The sequence below is a fragment of the Plodia interpunctella genome, chromosome 29, assembly GCF_027563975.2.
Source record: "Plodia interpunctella isolate USDA-ARS_2022_Savannah chromosome 29, ilPloInte3.2, whole genome shotgun sequence".
NCBI classification, from domain to species: domain Eukaryota; kingdom Metazoa; phylum Arthropoda; class Insecta; order Lepidoptera; family Pyralidae; genus Plodia; species Plodia interpunctella.
In genome coordinates, this window is record NC_071322.1 from 1,758,994 (window position 1) to 1,771,831 (window position 12,838).

Below are 12,838 nucleotides of genomic sequence, written 5' to 3' on the forward strand. Positions count from 1 at the left end.
GTCTGATAGCATCAGAACAGAATACAGCGCAATACTGATTTCTAAAATTTCTGTAATCCAACCCTTATCCATAAATTTGTATCAATAACAGGGTAAATACTGAAACGATGTCATCCTAACTAATATTTTACCTCTTCACGCTCTATCTGCTCAAGCAATCTTCTTGAAATTTTGCATACATGTAGTCTGAAGTATGGAGAAGGACATAGGGTTTTCATCCCAGTAAAATACTGTTCCAGTGGTAAAAGCACGCGGCAAAAGTCCCGATTAAAAGCTAGTATAACTATAAAACAAACTAAAATTGATTATTTAAAAAGAGTATATTTATTTATTTGATAATTACATGTGCTTCCTGGATTTCGCTGCCGTAGGAGCAGCTTTAGTCTTTTTATACGCTGACTGCAGGATATCAATTAGATGATTAATTTCAATAGCCTGGTTAGCAATCTGCTCGTAGGCGTTTACATGCTCGATAGGTTTCCAGTCATCGTACAACCTCTCCACTGTCAACGCGACGTCAGACATAGTGTTCACTTTATCAGTAATGGCGCCCATTACAAAACCAATTTCAAAAAAGTTTGAATGCTCATATTCCTTCTTAATGGCATCGGCTTTACGAACTAAATTGTCATTATCTTTCACCGTGTCATACATAAGCCGGAACAGCTTCAGTTTCATGTCCTTTTCGGTCTCCATGTCTTGATTGGCTGCAGTAGGTTGCAAATGTACACCCTGACGCCTATAAAGATGTCTTCTTTTAACGTCATTGAAATCTGTCTGTAATCCATCATGTATAGGTACACCGGCCTTTTCTAAATTCAAATCGTTATTGGTGTCAGAGTTTTCTTCAATAGACAGAGATGATGCGTAGCTGCCGTCTCTTTTTAGTTCAGCTTGAGGGTTGTCTTTCGTAAGAAAATCGATGGCTACGTTCCTCTTCAATTCCTGAACTAGTTGTAAATTTTTCCTTCTCCACATCAATGATTCGTCGTGGTCATTTCTTCTTGCGAAATTTAAATGTCTTTTGTCCGGCATCACTAAAGCCTGTATACTGACGTCGCGGTGGCTCTTTTTGTGGGCCAATTTTTTGAGAAATCTCACTTTAAGTTTCCAGGACACGTCGTTGAGAATACATTGTTGTTTCGGAGATAAGGTTAAACATGTCACCGGGTCCCATTGGTGATTGCCTGTAATAAAACAAAATTTCGTAATCGTGACTCGTAGTTGTGGTTTTTCCATCATTATTATTTGAATGTTTTATTAGGAGTTCCTCAATATATGACCAAAGTATAATAAAATTGCACTAGACAAGTAAATTATAAATCAATTTCTACTAGTTTTTATATGCAATAACTTTATTAAATATATGTTGCAATTAAAATGAGTATATAAAAATATACATACTAAACGGCTGACTTTATCCCATATTGGGATCTCTGAAAGAAGGTCTACCACGAAACATACAAATTCGTAGCACGTTACAAATGTCCCCATGCTGTTTCTTTTTCACGCACTCTGTGTACGCATCGTGTCGTAAAAATAGAACGTACCTATCGATACAATAGCGTGCTACGTGTGTTAGGTTTCATGGTAGATACTAATATAATTTATTTCATGAAACTCACATAGTATTAAAAATATGACAGCGAATCGGTAAAATATTTTCATTGTTACGTTTGATTTTAAGATTTTTCTACTTTTGAGTCTATTATTTTGAGTAATACCTAACCTCAAGGCTTACTTACGTTACGGCACTGTTTTTTTTTGCGAAATATCTTAATGTAATCAATATTTCAATTAATGTTCATATTACCATAAATTATTGAGAGATAAATTACATATTTAGGTACAACACTAAAACTGGAAAAAGTAATAAATTATTAATTACTTAATTATTTATTGTTCATTGAAACTTTACTAATGTACCTATGTATTGTTATTTTTGTTTGTAAGGCGGTTGTATGTTTCCCAAATCAAATGATATAAATGAATTAAATAAACAATAATTGTTTGTTAATGTCTATCTACGTTAATTAAGTTTACGTTAATTATTAACGTCTACCGATCTATTACGAGCCGGTGAACCAAATGATCCGGTCAATTAATTGTTTATCAATTGTGTCTCGATTCTGCGCGATCGACGGGTGAAATAAAACTAAAATTTTAATTACAAATGTCTAAAAATTGAATATTTCGTCGAGCGCGTATCATCGAGTCAAAGCAGGGTACCAAGAATGGTGGCAGCATTTCCTCGCTATGTAGCGAGACTTCTCGCTGAGTGAGGAAGCTGCCGCGGCTTCGCCCGCGTGAATTTCTCTGCGAAAGCGGAATAGACATGATTTTCATACAAACTTTCACTCTCCTCATAGTTGTTTAGGGGTTGATTTTTGAAAAAAATATGTAGCCCATGTTTGAACGGAAATTTGGAATTTGAAAGTCTACTAAATGTTATCATAATCGGTCCAGCGGTTTAGCCGTAAAAGCGGAATATGTTTTGAATGGATAAGCTGAAGTATGTTTTGTCTCGTTCTGTCAATGTCAAATATTATAAAGTATGACAATGACGAAACATACTTTACCTTAAAGTGTGCTTTACCTTTTTTATGAATAGCTTCGCTCGGGTAAAACATAATAAATTACACCTAAACCTTCCTCAGGAATCACTACCTATTGACGAAATAACCGCATGAAAGTTCGTGCAGTAGTTTTTTAATTTATCGCAAACAGACAGACAGACGCGGCAGAGGTGAATTATAATATGCAAGAATGAGGTACTTTTATATAGATAGATGCCATCAAAACTTGAATATAAAACCGTAAGAAATTATACACCTATAGGTACCTTCCTCTCGAATCTCTCTATCTATATTTCGGTTACAAGATTCTTCTTTTCTTGTAACCGATTCTTGTTGCTCAATTTCTCGAAACTTGTTCAGAAAGCCTACCACGAAACGTGCGAAAAAATAGCACGTTACTTACGTCCTCATGCTGTCTCTTTCCCATATTGGGTACGCATCGTGTAAAAAAAAGAACGTGTGTAGATGTAATGACGTGCTACGTGTGTTATATTTCATGGTAGCCCCCTACTAACTAAATATTAGTATAAAAAACATAGCGGTGTGGTCGTAGTTCAGATATTTAGAAGCATATGGACCACCATATAAATAAATCAACTAATTTAATATAATGTATATGTATTCTCAATATGAACTTTGGTCTGAAATAAAGAAAATTCATTTTATTTATATAAGTACTAGTTTTTGCCTGCGGCCTCGTGGGTGCAGTTATTTTTCCGGGATAAAAGGTACCCTATGTCCTTCTCCGTTCTTCAAACTGTGTGTATGCATTTCATCAAAATTTCAAGAAGATCGCTTGAGTAGGTAGAGCGTGAAGAGGTAACAAACAATCGAACTTACTTTCGCATTTATAATATTAGTATTTTCATTAGCCGTCTATGGCTATCCATTCCAAGGCGGCCAGATCTCCCACCCGTAGTCCTTGTACCAGGGTTCGTGCTGCTTCTTCCTTGTCGTCGAGGAGGTCTTATAGGTATCAAGGAAATGTTGATCCCTGTCTTTCCATTTGACTTTTTTACGTTTCTCCTTAGTTACAGTGTAAAATGGATAATCCGCGTCCGAATCCACGTTTGTATTCTTCGAATCCATCATGTATTTGCTCTTGTTTTTACCGTTGCCCATGAATTTTGGACGTGTCTGGTTGAACGATGGATCGACGTATTCTTTTTCTAACGTGTTGCCTCTCATGCCGTATTTCCTCTCAACCTCGTGCAGCATGTAAGCTAAATGCTCGATTTTCCAAAAGTGGTACTCTATGTCCTCTAAATAAAACATGTACTCGTGTAGGTACAGTCTCCCACCCATTTGGTAACACGTGTGATATTTATCAACCATGCGACGGTACTCTTCTTGGATGTTATGCATAATATAGCCGACTTCGTAAGGTATTGATCGAATGCTGTTCAGTCTGAGGTGGGCTGTGCGTTCTATCTGCTCGTCGGTGTCGTAAATAATTTGAACAGCTGATTTTATCAATTCATTTGTGTATAATATCACTTGTTTGTCAGGGTAGTCCCACTTTGGTCCGATTTCGTAATATTGTGCGAATGTCCATTCCAACGCTAGACCTAAAAACATGTGAGGAAGCTGCTAGATTTCGTTTAACTTATAGCAAAAATTTGAAAATATTTCACAGGGTTTTATTAAATAATTTTATAATGTTTCATAATACAAAATGTAGTCACAATTACAATTTATGAAATGAAATATTAAATTATATTATTAATAGGTATTGTGGCGCTAGTGCGCGGGCAAGTTCTGTGAAGGAAAACTGTGTTATACTTAAATATTCAAAAAATTTGGTGAAATTTTAATAAAATGAGTAAGTACTTCGATTGTGAGAATCGGGTCCCTGATGTGAAATATATGTATAATACAACTAGCTGCGCCCCGGGGCTTCACTCCCGTGGGAATTTCGGGATAAAAATACCCTATTTGTTATTCCAGGTTTTATTCGATCCGTGTACAAAATTTCATAACAATCGGTCCAGTAAATTTTGTGTGAAAGAGTAACAAACATACATACACACATCCTCACAAACTTTCGCATCAATCAATCAATACATATAATAAAACAGTAAAAAAAGTGTACATTGAAGATATGTAAATAAAAAAAATTGAGATCGATAGAGAATCAGTAATAGAATAAGAATTTTAAAAAAAGTCTGTTTGTTTGCACACGCTAATTTCTGGATCTACTGGACGGATTTGAATGAAACTTTTTGTTGTATAGCAATAAGGCCTGGTCAACATATAGGGATAATATAATTTATTTTGGTAACCGGAACAGCTCTAGCAGAACCTATAAAGACCGGCTTAACTGTAGGAAATATAGAAAAGTCACCTTAACAACAATTATTCGCCCTGATGAGCATTTTCTGATGACTTATAAAAATCGAAGATATGGAACACCAGATGATGAACTCGAACAGACCCGCTACACTATACCTAACAGATATAACAAAAGCATCTTAACAAAAGTTGGTCAGCCTGGTGAGCATTTTCTGTAGACTTATAAAAATCGAGGATATGGAACACCTGATGATGAACTCCAACAGATCAGCTACACTATAACGGATATGACAAAAGAGCCTTAACAAAAGACAACAACAACAGCATTTTTAACATAGGTATTTATAAAAAGACTAATTTGGTCCACGTTTTTAACCATGATTCACAAACATCTTGACACTCTCAAAAATCTATTTTATTCCCCGTGTCTTCTTTGCCGCGAGCAACAACTCTTCTATAATATATATTAAAATGACGTCTTGGTGAAAGTTAACCAATCTGATAAGCATTTTCTGTTAAGTGAAATCATAGCAGAAATTGTTCAACCTGAGGAGCAGTAACGGTTGGCGTATTAAAATAGAAGATTTCGAACATTCCTGAAACGGAAGTTCTGTGATAAAGTTAATCTTATATTTACCCTATACTAATATAACATAAGCTGGGAGTACCTCCACGTGGTGAAGGCGGAAACAGTTTGGGCGAAGTTTCGATGACAACGGAAGGTATTCGTTACCTAACTAACTTGCCTGAACTGGCTAAAACTCCCATTTATGTATAGAATATGCCTTCGGGCTTATGTTATTTTGAGTGGTTACTTATTTCCTTACCAGTTTATGTTTGTGACACGGCAGCCTACCCGGTAACGCAGGGGTGCAGTCACTTAGATTTTAATAGTAAAGAAATTATTTTAAATTGTGTAACCATGCCTATTCATGAATAAGTGTTTCAGATTTTTCTGTAAGTTAACCCTCAACACTTTTAGAGAAAAGGGGGGTGAAAGATTGTATGGGACTTAATAACATTTTTAAGATAAAAGCTAAAAATTTGAAAACATACTCTTCATCATTTTTCTCAAAGAATGACCGAGATTTTACTATGAAATTCACACGGGCGAAGCCGCGGGCACAAGCTAGTTTATAATTAAGAAGCGAAGTAACTTTCCTTATAGGTACCTAAATATAGAACGACTTCCGTGGCCTAATGGTCATTATACCGGCCTGCTGTACTGGAGGTCCCGGGTTCGATCCTCGGTCAGGTCAAGATTAAATATATAACAGCACTCACTCAACAAAAATAATGAAGTTCTTAAAATCATTTTACATTTTTTTTAATATATACACATCTATGTAATCAATAAAATAAAACTTAATCAAAGTTAATATTGCATCTCGATCTCATGTTTGTTTTCAGAATATTTTTTTTAAACACACAATACCAAATTTCCTAACTTAATGATGAAACAAAACTATGTAAATTTGAAAACAGTAATGATTATTATTTTCAGTATGCATACACCAATTTAATTACATATTAAAATGAAATTTCAATTTGAATGATGTTAAAATGGTACATAAAAATAATACCATTGTTGAATAAAGTTTCTTATGTGGGTGTTGATATTTTAACTACCTTTAAATTATACCGTAAATAAAAAAGAACAATTACGAATTATGTTAAGGTGACGCCTTAGAAAAGAAAATAGCAATTTCATTTTTTTAACTTGACCTTTATGACACAAAAATACGAAACATAAAACACGTAGCATTGCGTTCATACGTTCCTCTTTGTTCTACACGTGCGTTCACGATATGGAAAAAGAGACAGCATGTGGACGTTAGTTATTTTGAAAACGGAAATTCTGTATAGGTTTCATCACGATATATTGCTTAGAAATCGAGATACGATGGATTGAATGGAAAACAAAGTATGGCCGTAGGTGAGATGGATGTAGTAGCATGACACAATATGAAAGGTGGTATAAATCGGTTAACATCACACAGAAAGAAATGGAAGCGACAGACATGTTGTACCGACCATACAAAATCGCCCAAAAAATGTAAATTATTTTTTGTTATATTTTTGGATATACTAGTTTTTCCAGTGATGGATTTATTTTATGTTTGTGAGGTGCTCTGATCAAAATTAGGTAGGTCGCATATTTCTTTGTTCATCGAAGGGTCATCTTCTTAAGGTGGAGGCACGCACCTTAAGCCCCTCCTGCCTACCATGCCATAACAATTTAGTCTTGTATGTTACGATGTATCATAAACATACTCGATATGATTACTTAGTTTGTTTAAAATGTTCTTTAAAATTCCATTGTTTCTTTTGAGTAAGTATTTTTAAATAGTTTTTTACTACTCATATCATAAATGCGAAAGTTTGTGAGGATGTATGGGTGTATTTGCGTGTGTAAGATTGTTACTCTCTCACGCAAAATCTACTGGACCGATTGTTATGTTTGGTACACGGGTAGAATATAACCTGGAATAACACAAAAGGTATTTTTTATCCTGAAATTCCCACGGGAGCAAAGCCCCTGGGCGCAGCTTTAAATCTGTGGTACTACTATATAGCGTGGGAGCTAGGAGGTGTTATTGCTCGACCGCCACAAAGGGCCACAAAGGGAAGATCTTCCCGCCAGGCTAGGTGTAGCGCTGGGGAACCGCTCGGCTCTGACGGTGTCATGTCGGAGGTTGTATATGCTTCCAATCAAAAACGCACTGTCTGCGCGGTCTAGGCTTGTTAGCTTCTGGTAGTGAGTCGACCGTAGTGCCATCTGTCCGTAGCGTCGCGGATCACTTGTGTGGCTTGTTATTCATTGCGTTTGGTCGGCTTTTTACATCTGCTACATTGTGCATGTGGCGTGGTAGATGTCGCCACAGTACTAATATGAATGAACATTGCAGTTTTGTCCGCTGGCACAAGCTCAGGGCAAAAATTTGGTTTCGTCAAAGGCAAATATCATTCGCAAAATGATCCTCCGGAGAAATTGACCAAAAATAAAGAACATGAAATTGTTCTCATTCAAAGACTTCATCACCTGAACTCGCTGATATTAAAAGGTAAAAGAATACATTAATTAATAAATATTATAACTTGCAACTGTCACAATCCCAACTAATATTATAAATGTGAAAGTAAGTTTGTTTATTTGTTTCCTCACCGCGCATTATCTACTGGACCGATTATTATGAAATTTGGTACACGGTCATCATAAAGGTTGAACTAACAAATGAATTAATGCGAATATTGGTTCCAGATGTAATATTGAAGTTGAGGCTGGCGGAGAAATTACAAGAAAAGTACAAGGGCACATTATCATACGAGCTTGGTATTATCACAGCGGGTATAATTGAGCATTTCAGAGAAATGGTGGAAACATATTATTTTCATACCGACATGAAAAAATGGGAGAGAAAAGCCAACACGACACAAACTTTGTACGACGCTTACCATTCTATACGTTAGTCCGTCATTATTATTTTCACATTATACTTAAAGTTTGTGAGGATGTATGCATATGTGTGTGTGTATGTGTGTATTATTGTTACTCTTTCACGGATGGATTGTTATGAAATTAAATACATACACCAACTAGTATTTTCAGGCAAAGTTATTTAGCGCCAGCTACAATAGGTTTTAACGGGATGAAAGGTACCGACCATAGATAATTTTTTTATATATGTTTCTTTTATCTATGGTACCTACCCTATGTCCTTCTCCATACTCTTAGTTATATTAATTATGCGAAATATCAAGAACATTACGCGTGAAGAGGTAACAAAAATAAACAAACAAACTTTCGCATTTATAGGTAATAATAATGATTTTATATAATGAAATGGAAAACGAAAGCGTAGGGCATCCGACAGCTTGATGGGACGACGATGTCAAGGAAACAACTGGATAAGCATGGCCCAGAACAGAGATGGTTGTCGTGGATGGAAGGAGGCCTGTGTCCAGTCGGTCACGAACGGCTGCAGAATATGACCATCCTACTAATATATTATAAATGCGAAAGTTTGTGAGTAATATTGTTACTCATTCACTCAAAATCTACTGGACGGATTGTTATTACATTTGGTACACGGGTAGAATATAACCTGGAATAACACATAGGGTACTCTTTATCCCGAAATTCCCACGGGTGCGAAGCCCCGGGGCGCAGTTAGTTATCCCATAATTACAGATGGCCGTTACATGCAAATACTACTAGAAAAAGATTTGTACCATAAAATCGAACGAGATTACTTCGAAAAGAAACGGAAACGTGATGCTGCGAAGTTGTAAGTACTTTATTAAATTACTAGCTGTTTACCCGCGCCTTCGTCCGTTTAAATGTCCTCGGGTTTACAGTCTTTTCTTCGTATTAAAATGGGATTGGGATAGCTGAAATAAAATATCCATAGCGCATTTACAATACACACAGCGCCATCTAGTGTTTTTTACTTGCAAAGTTATAAAACGTCATTTAGCGCCACCTGTTATAGAATACAGGTGTTTCGCAAATCTCAGGGGAACAATATAGCCTAGTTATCAATAGGTCCTAGGTTTGAATCTTACTCTTGCCACATGAATTTGTTTATATATGTTACCTTCGATCCACTTTACGACCTAAACTGATCTGCATCGTAAAATCGTACCATCGACTTAATTTTTTGTATGAATGCGATTCATTTTAGGTTCCTAAATAGAACTGAGTTGCATTGGAATCGTTCTGTAAAAGTTGATGGTAGGCCTGCTGGTATCAAACGCAAAACCTCCTAAAGACTACTTGGGTACCTACATCAAACCAAGCAACTTTATTCCACGACGTAGTTTTTTTTTCATATAAAAATAATCCAATTTGCGATTCTACATATCTAACTCTATGTAATAGCCAAGCAACACGAGACAGTACAGTATTCGCAGAGCGTTTCTACCGCTGCGGCCGCGCGTCAATTTTCTTGAGGAAGGAATCATTTCCAAAATCAATAATTCATAAAATTTACATTACTACAATACAGAGTAATTGATGTAAAAGTCATATAGTAAAACTGATTCTTGTCTTCGTTAAAATTTGAAAAATTGTAATAACAGCGCGACTGCAGCGGTCGAAACGCTCTGCGAACCTATAGCGGAATCGATCGTAGAGATAACGTTTTATAGAAACGACATTGAAACTTTTTTTTTTTATTAATTACGTTTAGACAAAAGTCGTAGAACAAAAGATGTTAGTCTCTATGTACCTTATGCACCCTTGGAAGGTTATGCGTTAGATACCCTGTATGAAACCCCGTCGAACAGTGTGCCACCTTTGGCGGATTCGATATACGTTGCTGGCTTTTAATTGCGGTGAATAAAAGTACTCATACTAACTACACAATGTTCACACATTCGTGCATGTGTCCCAGTTCGGCGACAGTGTGGAGCTGGCATCACACAAGATTAAGACACTAATGTATGAAAGTAAATCCTAGTAATCCTTTCCTACGAACATTATAAATGCGTAAATTGGTGAGGATGAATGTGTGTATGTTTGTTACTCTTCCACGCAAAATTTTACTGGACGCATTGTTATGAAATTTGGTAGGTACACGGAGAGAATATAACCTAGGGTATACATAGGATACTTCTTATACCGAAATTCCCCTTGAAGCGAATCCCGGGCAGCTAGTAATTTATATGTGCAAATTTTACAGTATTTTATAATTATTCTAGGGCGAAGGCAAAAGCGAAATATATAAAAAAACAGAAGAAACTGCAACAGCAGGGTGGCGCTGGTAATTTATTAAGGGCAGGCAAGGAAGAACGTGAAGTACCATCAGATAATGCATACAGAAGACGATTGCGAATGAAGAAATGGGTCGAAAAATGGGATGACTTCGACCCCAAAAGAGAGGGGATAGATGTAGATATTAACATTGATCTGGATAAATTGAAGGATATAATAAAAAAAGAAAATCAGCTGACGCCCGCCGACGACAGATTGGGCGCGCCGAAATCGGAATAAAAAATAAGACTAAAATACATTTTGTTCATTGGATTATTTCCCAATAGACTTTACTTGTAGAATCTCCGTATAAATTTTCACAAATTTGATTGATTCATAGATTTATTTGATGATCCACGTTGTAGGTCATAGGGAAAATTTATACCCAATAGTCCTTAGAGTATCAGTAAAACAAAATTGCCAATATAGTCCTCCTCTAATGCAGACTAGGCCACAACGTCAACCCTTTCAACGCGAAGGTCGGATTAATTAGACATTACATCGTGCACATTACGCGAGATTCGTACATATTATATATACCAATAACCACTGCTTATAAAGTGTTGCTCTTATACCTAACGTTGTAGATAATTATATTCGAGTCACCTTTTCTGTTTCGGGCTGGAAGCACGACAAACAGCGTTGCCAGACGTCTCCATTTTTGTTTCCAGATTTTACTGTCACAATATCACAGAACGTGGACAAATGCGACAGTATGGAGCTGGCGATAGAATTTCGAGTGATGTAAATGATGTCGTGACGTGTCTAAAGAACCACAGGGTATGTATGTACGATACAAGTTTCGTGGTAGAAGTCCAGGGTGATAGTTTCACAGCACCACCTCTCCGTATTCTGTTTTTACGGCCAAATTTTTGAAGAATATTAGGCGAAAATCCACGCTCCCACAATCATATAACAGACACATACAACAATGACATCACTTCTCTATAGTTTATGTTGTAGTTATGAACAGAAAATGAACTTTACTCTTGTCCACGATGAGTGGTTCGACCTTCACTAGTATTTTCCTTGTAGGCTAAATAAAGGTTACTTCAGTTCATCTATTATCCAGTACGAGGCAATTCAGAGACACAGCCTAAATAATAGTTGATGTAAACAATTAGTTATAATAATTATTAGTTAGTTTAGTTAAAACAATTAGTTATATTAATAATTAGTTTATTGAATATTTTTTTTATTTCTAAGGAGGGTTGACATCTGTACCTAATACCTGTAACTAGCGGCCCGTCCTGCCTTCGCTCGGGTAAAAACATAATATATTATACCCTTAAACCTTCCTCGGGAATCACTCTGCCTATTGGTGAAAACCGGAAGGATATAGCCGAATCATACAAAAACTTGTATTATCTTGTATGCAGCAAAAATGACAGGCAATAAATATATCTAAACTTAGAAAAGCCGATGCACACGATAGCGAACAAAAGACACTAGCGTTCTCTCCCGTTTCTCCTCGTTTCAAGCTTTTATTTAATTTCGCCTTGTCCAGATATTTGCTTGTCTGTCTGCAATCTAATCTTGCAGTTAGATTTCTCCTACTTAGTTGTCCTAAATCAAAAATCAAAATCAAATCATTTATTCAGAAATTAGGCCTTCACAAGCACTTTTTCACGTCATATTCTAAATTAAATGATGTTTACCAAAGCTACTAGCATTTCGGAACGACCACTGCTGAGAAGAAATGCCGAAAGAAACTCATTCAAACAGTGTTGATCCCTATTATGCCAGAAGGGCTTACCATTTTTTAAATATAAATGTATGTATAATTTTTTATCAGTAATATAACAATGTAAGTACAACCTATAAAGTTGAAATAGTCCACGTCGCTTCAGTTTCCATGTTTTGTAATGATAAGCAGGATCGGCTCCCAACGAGGGAACAAACACCTTAACGGTTTACAGCACGGACATGGGTTTTTTATCAGACATTAATGCCACAGGATCTGACGCAGGCGTTGATAGGCTGCGGTGGCCACTTAACATCAACTGCATGCCTGTTTGGTAATTTAAAAAAAGAATAGGTACCTAAAGTATTTCAAAAATTTGCGCAAGTAAAAATACTTTGAATCACCCGCGTTGCGCTTACGCACAACATCCAAGACGCCATTTTGGTAAATACGATTATGTAAGCAAAAATCATTAACTATGACTGACAATAATTACACGCTTCCGTGTCACACATGTCGAATTATACTTAG

At 36.3% G+C, this 12,838-nt stretch overlaps 2 protein-coding genes across 2 annotated transcripts; both read right to left on the minus strand.

Moving 5' to 3' along the window:
- Positions 1-301: 301 nt before the first annotated feature.
- LOC128682018 (uncharacterized) lies at positions 302-1,785 on the minus strand. Its single transcript, XM_053766470.1, has 2 exons — positions 1,626-1,785; positions 302-1,187 (listed from the first exon to the last, which is right to left on the minus strand). The coding sequence occupies exons 1-2, from the start codon at positions 1,666-1,668 to the stop codon at positions 340-342; spliced, it is 891 nt and encodes a 296-aa protein (XP_053622445.1). The 5' UTR covers positions 1,669-1,785; the 3' UTR covers positions 302-339.
- A 1,339-nt stretch (positions 1,786-3,124) lies between these two features.
- Positions 3,125-6,380, minus strand: LOC128682022 (uncharacterized). The gene is made up of 3 exons (XM_053766477.2): positions 6,153-6,380; positions 3,417-4,144; positions 3,125-3,217 (listed from the first exon to the last, which is right to left on the minus strand). Exons 1-2 carry the CDS (start codon positions 6,181-6,183, stop codon positions 3,459-3,461), a joined length of 717 nt encoding a protein of 238 aa, XP_053622452.1. The 5' UTR covers positions 6,184-6,380; the 3' UTR covers positions 3,125-3,217; positions 3,417-3,458.
- Positions 6,381-12,838: the final 6,458 nt, after the last annotated feature.